Source organism: Culex quinquefasciatus, chromosome 2, assembly GCF_015732765.1.
Source record: "Culex quinquefasciatus strain JHB chromosome 2, VPISU_Cqui_1.0_pri_paternal, whole genome shotgun sequence".
In the NCBI taxonomy this organism is placed as follows: Eukaryota; Metazoa; Arthropoda; class Insecta; order Diptera; family Culicidae; genus Culex; species Culex quinquefasciatus.
The window spans coordinates 144,161,881-144,181,208 of NC_051862.1; the positions used below are offsets into that span (position 1 = coordinate 144,161,881).

General features: G+C 37.3%; 1 protein-coding gene across 1 annotated transcript; it reads right to left on the bottom strand.

The window, feature by feature from the left end:
* Positions 1-11,853: 11,853 nt before the first annotated feature.
* Positions 11,854-18,621, bottom strand: LOC6044553 (zinc finger protein 3 homolog). Its single transcript, XM_038255419.1, has 7 exons — positions 18,175-18,621; positions 17,784-18,076; positions 17,324-17,540; positions 17,144-17,255; positions 16,990-17,085; positions 13,024-13,789; positions 11,854-12,956 (listed from the first exon to the last, which is right to left on the bottom strand). The coding sequence occupies exons 1-7, from the start codon at positions 18,322-18,324 to the stop codon at positions 11,939-11,941; spliced, it is 2,652 nt and encodes an 883-aa protein (XP_038111347.1). The 5' UTR covers positions 18,325-18,621; the 3' UTR covers positions 11,854-11,938.
* Between the last annotated feature and the right edge of the window lie 707 nt (positions 18,622-19,328).

Here is a 19,328-nt window from a genome sequence, read left to right on the forward strand (position 1 = left end):
CTACAGTGAAATTGAGTAAATTGAGTGTCTAGAACAATAAGTTAAGAACTGTCTAATTTTGTGGGCTTAGGTGTTAAAGAGGTGTTCAGCAGGCGTTGTCGAATGATTACGCTGTTCGCTTTGTAAGCGGATGATCTTAGGTTCCATTTCCATCTACTCTAACCTTCCATCGGATGGGGAAGTAAAACGTTAGTCCCGGCTTAGCTTGAAGTTAGGCCGTTAAGTCATTCCAGGTATGGGAGTCGTATCCCTGCTATAGAGACAGACATCAAACCAAACTCCTAGGTTCGAGCAAAAACTTGCAATAGAGACCACAAAAGAGCTGTGGGTCGTTAATGTGAATGGTTTCATTTTTTGTGGGGTTAAAAAGGTAGAGAGATATAGAACATGGCTTTTGTGACTCCAAATTTCAACTGAGACACATGGCCAAATGAGATAAGCTTGTTTCTTTTGAGAGAAAACGGTTAAAAAATGGTGATGTCATTAATTTACGGTCCCAATCTCACAGAGTAAACGACCCTGCAATATCGATTTAGTAAGCCGATTGTCGAAGATGTGAAGATTTCTAGTTCTCTGTAAGGAAAAAACGTCCACTTCCATCAGCAACAACAGTAGCCACCATCTCTAGAAAGAAGAAAAGCAAAAAAAAAGTGATGAGACAATAAACATAACATTGGCGGTCGATGGCCATTTTCCTTGCCTTTTACAACACTCACCCAACAATATTGATGACGAAGGAAGATGATAGCACCAGCACCAGCAGCCGTGGGTAAATAAACGCTAACCTTGAAAGTTACGCCTCCCATTGACATTGCCTGACGGACGATCGTGCGGTCAGTGCCACATGATGAGGGGGGAGGGGGGAATGTTTTTTTACCGTATTGTAACGTAAACTTTGTAGAGAAACCAGTAAAATCAGATTGTGTTTTGAATAAATATAAATAAATGTGAGACAACTTCAACCACCCGGCGTCTCCTTTAAATCCAATATCAAATGAATGTTTGATGGAGTTTCTTGATAATTTAATATGTATAAACAATTTTTCCCGAATAACTCCTTGCGACAGTGTAAGACTCGTCTCCCAATAAAGCCGTTGACGTCCAAAGAAGAAAAAGAAAAAAAACCGAAGCAAAAATCCATTGTTGTAACAGCAAAGAAAGAAGAAAAGTGTTTGAAGAGAGCCGAAAATCTCGAAAGAAAAACGACCTCCGGAATTGACCACAAAACCATGCCGGTGGTGGTGGTGCGTCCGAATATCGTACGAAAAAGCAATCCTCCATTATTATCCATCACACTTCTATCAATCATTTTGCGTGGTAGACCAGGGCAGGGAGGGAGATTGTGTCGCCATCCTTGTTTGGAAGGTGCTCTAAGGCTCCACCAAACACTCGCTGACTGACCCGCACACAAGAGAAGTCATCGTCAAACATCAGGCCGGGCGAGATCTCGTGGAAATGATCTATAAAAAGCGAATCGCGTTAATAATGCCTTTGTTCCTAAATGTCATACCAGTCAATGTGTGATGGTGGTTGTGTGACCAGCATCCCTGTGTGTTCTACTGATGTTCTCGAAAAAGGGGCCATGTGTGCTCGATTTATTGAAGGGATATTGAAGGAAAATAGACGTAAAAGTTTACAAACATGCAAAACATGTCAAAAAATAATATAATTGGTTTTATTGAAGACACTTTACCACTTCATTGGCAATAGTCAGCAGTGGTAAGCATGGAAATGGATTTTATTTGTATTTTTTTTATTTGTCTCAAATTTTGTGGAGTCCTTTCCTATAACCAATGAAGCTATTTTGAGTCATTGGTTTACCCTTACAAGTCTCCATACAATTTTGGCAGCTGTCCATACAAAAATGGTGCGTAAAAATTCAAACAGCTGTAACTTTTGAGTTAATTTTCTGGTCAATTTCAATTCGGCAAAGTTGTAGGAATTGTTGAGACTATTGAGAATAAAATAAATACACTTCACGGTGTGTTTTTAGACCAAACTAATGATAAAAAAAAATCGGTATGTCTGATATTTGGCACCGTGAAAGAAGGGCTCTTTCCCGACATTTTGCGGGGTATACCGAAATATTTCGTCGGGGGGTCTAGTGCAACTTTTTTTTTGAAGATTATTTTCCGATTTTATGGGATATTTGTTCAAAAAAGTCGCAGAAAATCGGTGCATTCATTTTGTATCACTCAAATTTCTTATGAATATACCTTGGAGACTCTAACCAACTATATTTGACCAATATTTGACCTCCACTGAAAAAAAAATCGAACCAAATTTTCCAGATTTCTAGCTTTGTTTGAAATTACCTCAAAATCCAAGCTGGAAACCCCGAAACGACCGAAAGTAAATCTTTTCTTCGTAAAATTTGTCATGAAAATACAGCAACACATTGCCTGGATACGAATTTGAGCATTAAACAATGCAAAACATGGATTATTTAATGAATTCAATTTGTAGAAAAATTATGGATTAAAAATTTGCTTTTTTATCACTTCTCCGACATCAGGAATAAGTGTTTGAACATGCCGCAATTTTTTTATTCGGTCGAAAAAATATTATTTTTCTTGAAAAAACATGATCACCCCTAATTCTGGCTCGATGCCGCCATCATGTGACCGCGTGCTCCGTTTGTTTGTCAACAAAGCTGGATGGTGAGACGAAGTGAGGGGGGAAGAGATTTTGACATTTTTATGCCCGCATCTGGCCCGCCGCCTATTTCGTCGGTCGTTGAGTCGCCGGTCGTTTCCAGCGACCGAGTCCAGCTAGGAACTGATCGTACAATATCTTTTAGGGGACAAAAACTCGCAACATTTTAGTCATAGAGGAAGTATGGTCAAAAAATGTGATTTTTGGAATAAAATCAAAACTTTATGCAACAAAAAAATTTACCTAATTTTTTGTGTAAAATTTAAAAGTGCTTTTCAGATTTTTTAATAAAGGGCTCCGTTTTCAAGATATAGTCACCGAAAGTTTGATTTAAGCGAAATATATGCAGTTTTTTCGATTTTTCAAAGTAGTGACCATATGTGCCCATGTCAATTTTTTTTTAACGTTCAGACAATTTGCTATAAAATTGTCAAAAAGACATTGAAGATTGGACCTCTGGTTGCTGAGATACAGCGACTTAAAAAAAAATAAAGGAAAATTAAAGTTTTTTAAGTCTCATGCAAACATTTAAACATTCTCTAATGCCATTATCTCAACAACTAAGGGTCCGATTTTCAATGTCAAAACATTAAACATTCGTAAAATTTTCCGATATTTGAAAACAATATTATGAAAAAAAATAATCAGGATTAACATTTTACAAGGGCGTAATATTGAATGATTAACTCTTTTAAAATGATAGTCTTGATTCAAGTTATTTCATAGGATCTTTTCGAATATATAGCTCGTTTTTTCGGACCTCAACATATTTTTTTTGTGGTCTAAAATTTGTTCAGCCGTTCCGGAGATATATATTTTTTTTAAATGTGGTTTTGCGAAACATAATTAAAAATGTCATTCTTTTTCAGCACCTTATTTTGGATAGGAGCACTCTAATCGCCAAATAAAAACCCGATTTAATATCACCAGAGGTGAAATAGAGCCTTTCTTACAAAATTATAAAACTCCGACAAATATATTGGCGAATTTTTTTTTTCAGAAAAAAAATGATACCACCCAGTGAGAATTTGACCTAAAGCTTCAAATATGTTTAGGCTAAAAATCGAATACCATTTTTTTTTTAATTTCAGAGGTACCTAAGAAAAAATAAAGGGTACTCAGTCTTTAACGTTAGTCTATGATTAACTTAAAAAAATATGTATCGCTATTGCACTTTGTCGATCTATTATGAGAAGCCAAAAAGAATTGCTCTGGTTGTTATCGATGACAATTGAGCCAGTCTGATTTGCGATGCCTTTCGGTCGGGCCGCAGGGTTTTTTCGCGTTCGTCGTTGGTGTGCAATAACAACAAAACCTTATCATACCATTTCAGCTAGATAAACATCGTAACTAGTCGTTCGCTTCGTTAATCAGTACCCCACTAAACATGAATCATGTAAAACTCGTAAAAACATCTCAATTAAAAGTCAGACTGTTAAATCCTTCATCATTTAATTTCAAATAATTTTGGTTCTATCTTTCCACAGCCGGCTGTCTAAGATTAAACCATTTCAATTAAAAGTTAACAGCCGATAAACGGGAAATGTCTCATCCGCAGCATCCGATTGCTTGCCTTGAGAATAAAACATAATACCTTTCAACAAACACTATGATTTTGGGTCGAATCATCATCTTCTATGATAAATCCAGACCAAACACCCTATCCTACTAACAAATTTTCAGGTTCCTGGCGCTTGTGGGGTGTAAGTACAGAGTAAATCAGCTGCCCTAGTAGCAACCTGCGCTAACTAACATTCCCGTCCCTTAAAATCGAGATCTACAAACTGGCATGGCGGGCGCCGTTGGTGGCCAATGACTGTTACCTATTCGCAACTGATCTAGCTTTAGCAGTCATGGTGTTTTATCTTTTCAGCGCATTCATACATGCTGTTGATAAGGGAAACACCACTAGATCGTCGAAGCATATAATCAGTAGTGCTGAAAGGATATTACGGTTCTGTTCAGCAACGGAGGGGCAACCATGGGTGATCTCTCATGCTCATGCTCATGCTCATTATGAGAAGCCAAAAAGAATAATTTCACGCGCAGCGTAAAACGCGCAAGCGTAAATGTGCTGGCGTTTATGCTTCGACTTGACGACTTGTCGATCTTTCGAACGAGAACGTGCCGAGACTTTGAATTTTATGTTCAGTATATGATTCTGTACAAAACCAACATTTTAATAGGAAAAAATAGGGCAAAAATAAGACGAAAAACACTGGAAAAATCTCTGGAAATACATTTTGGAAAAGCTTCAAATTTTGGGCCCAAGCAGTTTATGGCGCATGTTTTTGAATGGCTTTTTGTTTGAAACTGAATTCTTTTAATTTGATAGTGTTATGTGTAAAATAGTCGAAAAAATACCTCTAAAATGGCTTTGAACACATTTATTCGTCGAAAATAGTGAATCCAAAAATTAAAAAAAAAATGGTTTATAGGACCTTTTCAAAAAAACTCCAGAAATGTTCGTCTCCGACCCCATGGCTACTAATCTGAAATATAAAAATTGTAGGTTTTACGAGCGGTTTTCCAATGATGGAAGACACAAATTTTTAAGAGCGGATACAGACATCGCTCAAGTATTTCAGAAAAGAGCTCTCAAAAATCAGACTTTGAGTTCCGGGTTTCGGGCTAGAATTCAATCGAAAGAGCGCATTTAAACCTTCAATTTAGAAATAGGATTTTGTTCTGGGACGACTCCTCGCCGCGCACGATTTTTTTTTTTTTGATTTCTGAGAAAAGTGTTTTTCCAAAAGCAAACTTTTCTTTTGTAAGAAAGGCAAAAAGTATAAAAATTCAAATTACGAGCCCTGATTTAAACATTTTCATGAAAAAAGTGTTTTAAAATGCATTATACACCTGTCAAGTTGTTTCCAAAATATCTGAGTATTGACAAAAAATTTTTTTTTTGCGAAAAATATTTTTTTGCGGTGCTGTACATTGGAATTTCATAGAAATTCAAAACATTTTTAAACAAGCCCAAACATGCTAAATATGATTATCAATGCAGAAAAATGCATTTAGATTGTTTTCAGTTCAGACTTCAATTTTCATGAAATTTTGAAGTTTTTTGGAAAAATATTTTTCGCCCCCTGATTTTTTCAGAGCAATTTTAAAGGGGGGGCGACATACATTTTGAAAAATATTTGCAACGGCCTAAATGGTTTTTAAAGAAAAAAATCATAGCCCGGATTTGGACCACCCTAATCTACACTAAGTCTTGTTAAATTGTTCTAAAAGTAATAACTTGAAAAGATAAATAACTTAATCGAAATTATACAAGACAGAGCAACTTGCAACTTGGCAAAGTTGAAAATAACGAAAATTTTGGATAATTTAGCAATTCAAAAAGACATTAGGGGCATGACACTCACAAATTTAGGATCCACAACTTGAAACTCATTCAAGGGAATCACAAGTTAGTGTAATACCCTTCTATCGGTTCTTTTTCTCCCAGGTAAAACCATAACTGATACCAGGGAGATGCTTCGACAGTCGGCACGTGGGGAGCATGTGGTACAAATGAAATTGATTGGAATGCTAATTCAGCAGCGGGGTTACGAGAACGGCACAGAACAGAAGGCAGAAGCAGCAAAATAGAACGGTTATCCTCTCCACAAGGTAACTCTAGAAGCTCTCGAAATATAGGTATTTTTAGTTTGCCGTGGAAGCCATAATGATTCTGGAGAATGCAGACCGAAAATGAATGAATTGATTAAAAATAGATAGAGCCTTTGCCGGAAAGTCTCTTCTGAATTCGAACTTAATTTATAAATTAAGGTAGTGGTCATAGTTTGGCGAAGTCACCACTCCCAAACCGAAACCCCAACCCAAAAGTGAATCGTCGTTACAAATCACACTTCCATATCGAGCAATAGAGTGATATTTCAATTTGGAATTGATTCGATTACCGGGCTGTGGTCTAGGTCAATTCGATTGATACCCGGCAGTCCAACGTCAGCAGACCTAATGGCCCCGTGAGCAGTCTCCGGCATTAGATTGCGTTATCGGGTTCTTTTTTTCTCATTTTTTTATTTCCTCTTTCAACCAGCAAATCCACCCGAGCTTTCTCAGCACAGATATTGAATTTCAACGTTTCAAGGGAAAAAATATTTATACTCCGGGCCGCGTCTCTTGCCCCCTTGGCAAAGTGCAAAAACGGAAGCACTCCCCTAATGGCTAGAACAACAATCCAAGTCAGTCCAAGTCCGCAAAAGGTATTCTTTGCCCAGCTCTCGGAGGCTCTTTCCGTTTCCAAAGACTATTTGTACAAGAGTTGTCATCTCCTATATAGCAAAACAGGTTATAGTCGATCTATATCTGTGCCACAAATGCTTGGTCCTTTCGGAAGAGGGGCCCACCAGGATAAAAGGTTATCTGTGGCACTTATGAGACATGACCCTGAGGGCAGACGGACACGTACATTAGCATGTTTTTCATCATTTCCACAGTCCGGACGATGAGATTGAAATGTTTGACACGATTTGTACATCTGCCGAAGCTCTCCTCGGGCCTAGACTATTGTGGAGTGCTAGCTTTGTGGAATGAAAGAGTGTTATTTCAGGCTGTTTGATTTTCATTTTGCTAGGATAAAGAATTTCAATTTATTTAATACTTTGCTGACAGATGCGGTTTGCCATACCCGGTGAGTGATTTTGTGCAACCAATTAGGAACTTTGCACACGTGTTGAGAGTAACGATTTAAAAAATGTGGCAATTAATTCCGTGGAACTTTAATAGTGGAGTGTGGGATATTTACTCCCTCTTTTTGTATCGCGCAGATATCTCGCAATTAAGTCCCATATAATTCAACTGATATAGGGCTGCCAAGGAGGTTCGATTTATATAATTTGTTTTTAAATTGTGCCTAGCTTATTAAACACACTCAATTACAAATCATAGGTCAAAAATAGTGAAACACCACTTTCACCATCGTTTTAGTTAATTTTCAAAAACACTCGAAACGCAAAGAAAACGAATAGGCTGCGATTAGCAGAGCAGCGAGTCAGACGTGCGTTCCTCAAACACCAAATTAGTGAGCAATTCTCTACGAAATCGGTCTTTAATTATTTTTGTATTTTTTTATTTCGACTGAATCTTTTTTGGTGCCTTCGTTTTTCCCTAAGATGCCATTTTGCATAATTAGTTTGTCCATATCATTTTCCATACAAATTTGGCAGCTGTCCATACAAAAATGTTGCATGAAAATTCAAAAATCTGTATCTTTTGAAAGATTTTTTTTATCAATTTGGTGTCTTGGGCAAAGTTATAGATATGGATAGGGACCATCCATAAACCACGTGGACACTTTTTGGGAATCTGTTACCCCCTCGTGGACAATTGTCCATACAAAAAAACTTTTTGTATGGATCGTGGACAATTGCCATACCCCCTCCTAAAGTGTCCACGTGGTTTATGGATGGTCCCATAAGGACTACACTGAAAAAAATATACACGGTAAAAAATAATGATTTTTAATTTAACTAAAACTTGATTTGCAAAAATAAAACACTATTTCATTTTTTTAATTTTTTATATGTTTTGAGGACATAAAATGCCAACTTTTCAGAAATTTCCAGGTTGTGCAAAAAATCTTTGACCGAGTTATGAATTTTTTAATCAATACTGTTTTTTTTTCAAAAAATCGAAATATTGGTCGTAAAAAAATTTCAACTTCATTTTTCGATGTAAAATCAAATTTGCAATCAAAAATTATCTACAGTGAAAATTTGATAAAGTTCACCGTTTTCGAGTTAAAGCAATTTTTAGGTAACTTTTTTGAAAATAGTAGCAGTTTTTACTTTTTTAATTAGTGTACATGTTTGCCCACTTTCGAAAAAAAATTTTTTTTTTTGAAAAGCTGAGAAAATTCTCTATATTTTGCTTTTTTGAACTTTGTTGATACGACCCTTAGTTGCAGATATATTGCCATGCAAAGGTTTAAAAACAGGAAAATTGATGTTTTCTAAGTTTCACCCATAAAACCCACCATTTTCTAACGTCGATATCTCAGCAACTCGACGCTGTCGTGCTATCTTATCGCACCCGCCATTTCGACGTTCCGAGAAAAACGCGTTTCAATGTTTGACCTTGAATAAACATAAAGGAAAGTACGCAATGTAAACAATGAGTAATTCTCTACGAAATCGGTCTTTTTTCTTCTATTTTAATTTTTGTATTTTTTAATCCGACTGAAACTTTTTTGGTGCCTTCGGTATGCCCAAAGAAGCCATTTTGCATCATTAGTTTGTCCATATAATTTTCCATATAAATTTGGCAGCTGTCCATACAATAATGATGTATGAAAATTCAAAAATCTGTATCTTTTGAAGGAATTTTTTGATCGATTTGGTGTCTTCGGCAAAGTTGTATGTATGGCTACGGACTACAATGGAAAAAAATGATACACAGTAAAAAAAATTGGTGATTTTTTATTTAATTTTTTATCACTAAAACTTGATTTGCAAAAAAACACTATTTTTAATTTTTTTTATTTTTTGATATGTTTTAGAGGACATAAAATGCCAACTTTTCAGAAATTTCCAGGTTGTGCAAAAAATCATTGAGCGAGTTATGAATTTTTGAATCAATACTGATTTTTTCAAAAAATCGAAAACCTGGCTGCAAAAATTTTCAAGAATGTTTGGCCCTTTTGAAATGAAAGTCTTGATTTGAAAATTTTGAAAATATTGTTTTCGAAAAGATCGGAAAATTTCACATATTTTTCATATTTTAACATTGAAAATCGGACCATAAGTTGCTGAGATATCGAAATTGAAAAATGGTGGGTTGTTTGGGTGAGACTTAGAAAACATCAATTTTCCTGTTTTTAAACCTTTGCATTGCAATATCTCAGCAACTAAAGGTCGTATCAACAAAGTCCGATGAAGCAAAATATAGAGAATTTTCTAAGCTTTTCAAAAATATTATTTTTAAAGTGTGCAAACATGTGCACTAATTAAAAAAAATGAAAAACTGCGACTATTTTCAAAAAAAGTCACCTAAATATGGATTTAACTTGAAAACGATGCACTTTATCAAAATTTTACTTAAGTACTTTTTGATTGCAAATTTGATTTTACATCAAAAAATAAAGTTGAAACATTTTTACAGCCAAAATTTCGATTTTTTGAAAAAATCAGTATTTATAAAAAAATCATAACTCGGTCAATGATTTTTTGCACAACCTGGAAATTTCTGAAAAGTTGGCATTTGATGTCCTCTAAAACTTATCAAAAAATAAAAAAAATTTAAAATAGTGTTTTTTTGCAAATCAAGTTTTAGTGATAAAAAGTTAAATAAAAAATCACCGAATGTTTTTTTACTATGTATCATTTTTTTCCAGTGTAGTCCGTATCCATACCTACAACTTTGCCGAAGACACCAAATCGATCAAAAAATTCCTTCAAAAGATACAGATTTTTGAATTTTCATACATCATTTTTGTATGGACAGCTGCCAAATTTGTATGGAAAATTATATGGACAAACTAATGATGCAAAATGGCTTCTTTGGGCATACCGGGAGCACCAAAAAAGTTTCAGTCGGATTAAAAAATACAAAAAAATTGAATGACCGAACTCCTAGAGAACTGCTCAATAACAAACACGTTTTGTTTGGCTGACCATTCTGTGCATTGTCCCGAAGTTTGGTTGAAGTTGGTTTCATGGAGTGACTAGACAGCACGACAAGATTGAAACTTCTTTCATATGAAGAGCGACAATAATGCACGGAGTTTTTTTTTTTGGTTTTTATTGAATATCTCAGGAATGAAATCGAATTTTGGGGATCTGTGAAGGTCAAACGGTGAGGCATTGTTAGCTGCACAAAATGGCGCTCTTAACTCAATTTGGCCCAAAATGCACGTGCGGCAAGTTAGCACGACGGCGACGAACTAATGGTCCAATTGTCAATGTTAAAATATGAAACATTCGTAAAAGTTTCCGTTCTTTTCGAAAACAATATTTTCAATTTTTTTAACCAACACTGACTTTTCAAAAGGGTTAAACATTCAATATTGAAAAGTAAAGATAAATTTAATTCAAAAAAATAAAAAAATCAAGAAAGCGAAAATTTCTTCAAAAAATACTCCAGAAAATTTGTATTTTAGATATTTCTACAGTTTTTTTTAAAGGTCCTATAAACAATTGTCTTTCATATGTTTATACTGCCCCTGATCGCATAAATGTCCCATATATGCAAAAAAAAGCAAAGCAATCCCCAGGGCCACGAGGCCCTCCCATATATGCATTTTCATTGAATTTAAGTTATTGATGCAAATTGGTTCAAAATCGCGTGCTCTTTCAAACAAACCTACTGCATCCAGTAGGTACTTTGTTCTAGAAATCGGAGGAAATCCATTTTTTCACGAAAACTTAACACGTAGCCTTATGTGTGGGACAAACTTCAAATGCGTTTTTCTCAGCTTGCTGTTTTGGCATATGCGACATTCATACGAAAATGGGCAGTGTAGGACCTATTCAAAAAAATCTCTAGATTTCTTATTTTACATGAGTTGTTTTTAAGTTATAATTTGGTTATGAACCTCCCTCTTTCTTTTTTTTTACACCGTTACTAAGCAGTCGATCTTTTCGTTTACTATGCATACGGTTATGGACCTACAAAGCCCCTAACCCAAAGTGAAAAGTTTTTGGAAGATTCTATTGGCGCAGTTTGTTTTGCGAGATGGGAGACGATGATCAAACCATTGGATGGGAGCGGTTCCTAAACCTAGAGGTATCGGATGCTGAGTTACCTAGAAGAGTTTAAGAACATTGCATCGTGCAAGAGGTAGAGGATTTCTGGAACATCCCGGAAACGGACAACGTTGCGGTGATGGTAGAGAAATAGGCAAAAAAGAAGCTGAGCAAGACTGGAAGTGCAAAAATTTGATCATCGGGACGATAGCAGACGTCGATTTGGAGTACACCAGCTCATGTTTCTGCTGTTGGGAGTTTGTGGCCACTCCGGTGGTGATGGAGAGGACCAGCGCTGGTACCTGGGCAGTGGGACTTCGGAGCACATTGCCATTGGATGTTCAAAGCGTTGGAGAAATTGGAAAAGCCTGTCGTGAACCGTGAACGTGATCGCGAAGTGGATGGCCGGAATCTGGATATCCGGAATGCTCTGTGATTTTTGACTAAATGCTACAAGGTTTCGTCAGAATGCAATTTCTCTTCTCAAGAATAAAACAGAATCTTGTGCTTATTCTACCTTTATTGATTAGATTTATCGTGTTCATAGTAGGTAGGTACATTACAAGGATAAAAAAGCACTTAAAAATTTACGTTTCTTGATCATTCAGCGGGTACGGCAGCTCATACCCCTCAGGCAGTTCGTGCACTCCGTCCGGTCCGCGCACCTTCGAGTACGTCGGAATCATGCCGCAGGTGGTTTTGTGCGACCGCCGATGAGCCTGCAGATTCGAGATGCACGTAAAGCGCATTCCACAGCCAGAGCACATGTACCGCTTGATGCCGGTGTGCAGCGACCGATGCGTGTGAAGCGTCTCGCGATGGCCAAACCTTTTCGGACAGAAATCGCACGCGTATGGCTTCTCACCGGTGTGGGTGCGCTCGTGAACCTTGACCTGGCCCCGGGTGCGGTAGCACTTGCCGCAGTACTGACAGGAGAACGGCAGTTCGTCCGAGTGAAGACTGTAGTGGTTCTTGAGGGAGGACGACGTGTTGTAGCGCTTGCCGCAGATTTCGCACGGGTAGATCGGGTTCTGGCCACAGTTGGAGCGCTCGTGATCGGACACGGCCCCGCGGGATGAAAAGTTTTTGCCACACTTGGGGCAGACGTGGTCCTGCTTGACGCGGGTCTGTTCGTGGATCTGCTTGCGATGTTTGATCATGCGTTCTTGATTGCTGAAGAACTTGAAACACACCGGACATTCGAGCTTCTCGCGATGCTCGATCCGGGAGTGGTTCAGTGCATCCTCTTCCGATTCGAAGTAGATCGTACAGATTGGGCACTTGTGCACGGCCGTGCCGTTTGGTCCGTGCAGCAGGATGTGCTTCTCGAGCGCTTTTTCGTTCACGTACAGACGGTTGCAGAAGCGGCACTGATATTTGCGCTCGCGCGTGAACACGCGATCGTAGCGGAGCGTTTCTCCCAGCTCGTGCATCATAATGCCGTGGTCGCGCTCTAGATGACGGGCAGCCAGAAACGGTGAACAGTACTGCGCCGGACAGATGCCGCACTGCAGACAGCCGACGGTGACCTCGATGATGTTTGCGTCGTAAATGGCCCGCTGCTCGTCGATGACCTTCTGCTTCTCCTCCAAGTTGATCACGATCCTGGTTGAAAAGGGATTGAAGTTGTTACTAAAATGTTCAACAATCTGCGATAAGCTTCAAAACTTACACATGCTCCGGGTTGACGTTCTGGAACTTTGGCGCTGGCGGTCGCTTGGGCCGTCCGCGTCGCTTCGGCTGCGTCACCACCGGTGGCTTCGTGGTAAATTTCCGCTTAATCACGACATCGCCATCATGATACTGATCCTGCTGCTTTGGCGGTTGGAAGTCGTCCGTCGCCTCTTCAAGGTAGTCCTCGTTGGTGGCGTCGTTGAAGTCGTCGTCGCTGTCCACGACGGCGCGTCCCTTGCTGTCCAGCGTGACCACCTTCTCCGACAGGACCTCCTCGTACTCCTCCAGCGTTTCCTCCTCGATGGTTTCAATCAACTCGTCGTTCTCCTGCTCGATTTTCACCTCAAAGAACTCGACGTGCTCATCGTCTCCACTGCTGGCGGCTTGCTTCTCGACCTTAACGACACTACACTCGCCAGCCTCGTCCGAATCGCCCGGTTCGACCTTAAGATCGACCAACCGCCGATACTTGGACCCGGCGGCGGCCGGAGCCACCTTTAGCTTGGCCACGTTCGGCTTTCTCTCGTAGTACTCGTCCTCAAAGTCCTTCGTACGATCGTCTTCTTCATCTGAGTGGACGGTCGAGGGTGGCGGCGGTGGCAACGCAGGGCGGGCCACCTGTTTGCTGGGGCGCTTCTTCGGCGGAACCACCTCGACGGAGACGACTATTTCGCTCGGCTTCGGTTTGCTGCGCGACTTTACCGGACTCGAGCGCTGTACAACCTTCTGGGTGTAGACTGGGCGATCGGTGAGGTTGGGCATTGCTGAAGGAGAGGGATTGATTAGTTTCAATTTAAAGCTAGGTACGGGGATCGGAACGAACGCGGTCATTGACGCATGAGGCTCTATGGAAAAAAATAAAGAGCTTTAAAAAACAACCAAAATGCTAAATTTTAAATAAATTTCCAAAAATTCAAATAAACATTTTTTTTGATAATTCAATTTTCAAATTCCTAGGTGACTAATTTCATAAATTCAAAAATTCTAAATTGTTGAAATTTCTCAAATTTTAAAATTTTCAAAATTTCAAATATTAAAAAAACTAAAATTAAAGAATTCTAAAATTCAAGAATTCAAATTCAAAAATTTGAAAACACGTTGAACACGTTGAAACACATAAAATTAAAAAAATAGACATTTTAAAATAAAAAAAAAAACGATGATTCCACAATTTTAAAATTCTTAGGTAACAAAATTCTAAAATTCATAAATTATTAAATTCTGAAATTTTTAAATTCTTATATTTTTAAATTCTTAAATTTTTAAATTCTTAATTTCTTAACTTCTTAAATTCTTAAATTCTTAAATTCTTAAATTCTTAAATTCTTAAATTCTTAAATTCTTAAATTCTTAAATTCTTAAATTCTTAAATTCTTAAATTCTTAAATTCTTAAATTCTTAAATTCTTAAATTCTTAAATTCTTAAATTCTTAAATTCTTAAATTCTTAAATTCTTAAATTCTTAAATTCTTAAATTCTTAAATTCTTAAATTCTTAAATTCTTAAATTCTTAAATTCTTAAATTCTTAAATTCTTAAATTCTTAAATTCTTAAATTCTTAAATTCTTAAATTCTTAAATTCTTAAATTCTTAAATTCTTAAATTCTTAAATTCTTAAATTCTTAAATTCTTAAATTCTTAAATTCTTAAATTTTTAAATTCTTAAATTCTTAAATTCTTAAATTCTTAAATTCTTAAATTCTTAAATTCTTAAATTCTTAAATTCTTAAATTCTTAAATTCTTAAATTCTTAAATTCTTAAATTCTTAAATTCTTAAATTCTTAAATTCTTAAATTCTTAAATTCTTAAATTCTTAAATTCTTAAATTTTTAAATTCTTAAATTCTTAAATTCTTAAATTCTTAAATTCTTAAATTCTTAAATTCTTAAATTCTTAAATTCTTAAATTCTTAAATTCTTAAATTCTTAAATTCTTAAATTCTTAAATTCTTAAATTCTTAAATTCTTAAATTCTTAAATTCTTAAATTCTTAAATTCTTAAATTCTTAAATTCTTAAATTCTTAGATGCTTAGATTCTTAAATTCTTAAATTCTTAAATTCCTAAATTTTTAAATTCTTAAATTCTCAAATTCTCAAATTCTCAAATTCTTAAATTCTTAAATTCTTAAATTCTTAAATTCTGAAATTCTGAAATTCTGAAATTCTTAAATTCTTAAATTCTTAAATTCTTAAATTCTTAAATTCTTAAATTCTTAAATTCTTAAATTCTTAAATTCTTAAATTCTTAAATTCTTAAATTCTTAAATTCTTAAATTCTTAAATTCTTAAATTCTTAAATTCTTAAATTCTTAAATTCTTAAATTCTTAAATTCTTAAATTCTTAAATTCTTAAATTCTTAAATTCTTAAATTCTTAAATTCTTAAATTTTTAAATTCTTAAATTCATAAATTCTTAAGTTCTTAAATTCTTTAATTCCTAAATTCTTAAATTCTTAAATGCTTAAATTCTTAAATTTATAAATCCTTAAATTCTAAATTCCTAAATTCGTAAATTCTCAAATTTTACAATTTTTCAATTTTTAAATTCTAAAATTCCTACCTTAGTTTTTTTTAAATGTAAAATGATTGAACATTTGAATTGTTTAACTTTTTAGATTTTTGATATTTTCGAAATTTTACTTTGAATGTTATAATTTCAGATTTTTTGTCTATAAGGCTTTCTAGTCAGAAAATTACCAACACATTCAAAGTATGTTTACATGACAGCTGGACATTTGTTTGCATCAGGTTTCCTATCTCTTTCTAGCAAAAGTTTTTTGTCAGGCAACTTCAAGCTGGTTTTTTTGACTGACCGCCCGAAATGTCAGCCAACATACTTCGCAGGGCTGTGACAGCTCGAGCTCGATCATTGTTTGCATCAGGACACTGTGACGAGGAGTTCATCATTTTCGAATTAAATAACTGGGCCTAGAAAGCCTTAAAGCCTAGAAAGCCTAGAATTTCTATATTTCTGAATTTCAAAACTTTTGGAATTTCTCTTGTAATTTCTTGAATTTTTCATGCTTTAAATATTTGAACTTCGGATTTTTTTTAAATACTTCAATATTAAAATGTTTGAATTTTAGAATTGTTGAATTTTGTGCATTTCTGGAGCAATATTTGAAAAGGGTAACTTTTTCACTAAAGTCGAAATGCAAATCAAAAGCAGGCCTTTTAAAATACTGCTTCCGATTTGTAATTTTGAATTTCTATGTTTCAGATTTTCTAAATTTCCTTTTTTTATTTGTTTAAATATATGTATTTTATAATTAGGCCGTTGCAAATTTTTTCAAAGTTTATGTCGCAAAAAATAAAATTTTCGTCAATACTTAGATATTTTGGTAACTAATGATTGCAAAACAACAGGACAGGTGTATAATGCATTTTAAAACACTTTTTTCATTAAAATGTTGAAACTGGCTCATTTTTTTTAATTTTTATCCAGGTTTTAATAGAGACCCTAAATAGGGAGACTGGTCTAAGCTGGCTAAATCGATCTGGCAACGTATGTTTTGAGCTTGGCAAGACTGATAAGTTTTGCTGGGCGTAAAGGCAAATGCTCGTTTGGATACGTCAAACTCGTGTCTGTTTGGGTACGTCAAATTCACTTCGACCAGTCTCCCTATTAAGGATCTCTAGGTTTTAAGCGAAGATGGCGTTCGAATGGTGAACGCCCGAAATGTCAAAATCGCGCCGTAGCACCAACATTAGAGAAAAAAATGTGGCTGTCATGCCATGGCACACTTTTTCCGTAATGTTGGTACCATTGCGTGATTTTGACATTTCAGGCGTTCACCATTCGAACGCCATCTTTGCTTAAAAACCTCGATACTTTTTTATTTATTTTTTTCAGTCGCATTGGAAAAAAACCCCTTCCTTGACCGGTTTCTTTGGCGTTTTTTTTTTTGTAAAAGTTTTGCGTTCCTTCCGAGCCTAAAAAAGATTGATTCAAAGAGTACTCACTCTTGATGTTTGGTCTGGCGGCGATCTTGTTAGTTTGGCAGTACTGCGGCAATCCACACGTGTCTGCGCGAGCTCGACGATGTTTGAGCAAATTTCCTGTAAAACAAACATTCTGAATAATCTCAACTAAAAAAAATAACTTGAAAAATCCTACCAATGCACGAGAACCGACTCTGGCAGTAGCTGCAGTAGTACGGCTTAATCCCGGAGTGGGTCGTCGAATGGGTGATCAAACTTTCCCGATGGGCAAAGGCCTTATCGCATTGCTGAAATTCAAAGAAAAACACAAAAAATCAATCCCAATTCATAAAACTTCTGCCAAGTGACCACTTACATTACACTTGTACGGCCGCTCGCCGGTGTGCATCCGGACGTGCACCTTGAGCTGGCCCTTGTTCAGGAAGCTGGCGCCGCAAAAGTTACACAGATGGCTCTTGATGCCGGCGTGCTTGATCATGTGCGCGTTCAGCGAGGCCAGCGTCAAGTAGCGCTGGTGGCACTCCTCGCACTCGTGCTTCTTGTCCGTGCCGCAGTTGGACTCGATGTGGACCCTGGCGGGAGGGAAAAGTTCATCGTCAAGAAGTTTTTTCGCAAAAAAAGTTAAAACAAATCTAACTCATAAATGCATTTTGAATATTAAACCATAAAATTTAATTTCATACTTTCAAAACTTGACCAAAAGCATTTCTGAGTGCAACTTCAAACTTTCCCTCCAAAAATTGAATACACTCAAAACCAATTCCAACTTAATTCAAGCCGCCATCTTCCCATCAACCCTGCCCGCCGTTACTCACTTGAGCTGCGACGCCGTCCGGAACTGCTGCCCGCAGGTCGGACAGATGTCGTACTCCCGGTCCCGCCCTGCGTGCTGCTCCTGGATGTGTTCATTGTAATCGTCTTCCACGGGGAACTCCTCCTTACACAGCCGGCACCGGAAGACGCTGTGCTCGTCCCGCTTGTGCTTGTTCCGGTCCCAGTCGGTGGTGAACGGCTGGACGCAGATCGAGCACAGAAACCCGCCCGGCGGTTCGTGCCGTTGCGTGTGCCGCAGGTAGTTGGCCTTGTGCAGGAACACCTGGTCGCAAACCTATCTCCCACCGGAACGCGACGAAAATTAACACGTCAAACACAATTTAGGTTAGATCTGATGAAATCCTCCAAAAATAAACGCAAAACGAAACTTACGCTGCACGCATAATGGATTCCGTCCAGTTCCGAATCGTCCGGCTTCTTCGACGGGGACGGCCCCGACGAATCGTCCGTCCCTCTGGACGTGCGGGCCCGCTTCCGTGACGGGGACACCTCTTCCACTTGCTGCTCCTCGTCGGAACTCATTCTTAATGTTTATCCCTTATCTAAACACCCAAGCGTCACTTCGGTTAACCTCGTTAGCGTCAATTTTTCAGGAAAAAATCGATCAAATTCCCCCCGCAAAAACCAACGAAAACAATCAACTTCAACTTCAAAAGCACCGCGCAAACACCGCCGCGAAGTTTTCCGATAAATTTAACTCAAAACAGTTTGGTGAATTTAACAAATTTTTACTGTAAATTACTTAACACTGTACAGTGTGAAAATTCGAGCTGGCGTGATGGCTTGAAAATGCGACGAGAAAGAAACGATTACAAAATGAGAGTGCAAAATGCGAAGGCACACGGCAAAGCGAAATGTGACAGATGGCACGCACACAACCGCGGGCGGTGACGTGTCGGTACACGGATCGTTCAGGCGGTGTGTGTGAGATGGGGAGTGTTTTTCGACCTGTTTTTAGGGGGAGGTGGTTGGAAAGGTGGCAGAATGTGCCAGAAATTCAATTAATTAGGTTTTACGCCGACTCGGTTTTTAGGTTAGAAATTGGACAGCTTGGCAGCACTGTTTACATTTTTTGCACGTGTGTCTCAGTAAAAATGTTCGTGACGTCACGCTGTAAAACCTGATTGATTTTATGTTAAGGTGGTAGATGATGATGTGAAATTAGGGCAATGACTGTCAATGATGGTTCTGAATTCGGGGTCCATAAATTGTAAGGCCGTTGCAAATATTTTTCGAAGTTTATGTTCCTCGACTCTAATCAAAGTCAGGGTAGGGGAGGGGGGGGGGATGTTGAGGTTAATCAAGAGGTCTATTCCCGTACCCGCAGAATTGCAAAATTTCTGCAAAATTATGCAGCTAGCAAAAGTAACTTTTGTGCAGCGCATCCCCTTACTTTTCTGCAACTCTCTCTTTTGCAGCAGTTCTGCAAGAGAGCAAGAAAATGGAAAGCGAAATTTACATAAGGTCCTATAAACACAATATGTAGTTTATAGGACCATTTCAAAAAATACTCTAGATATGAAACA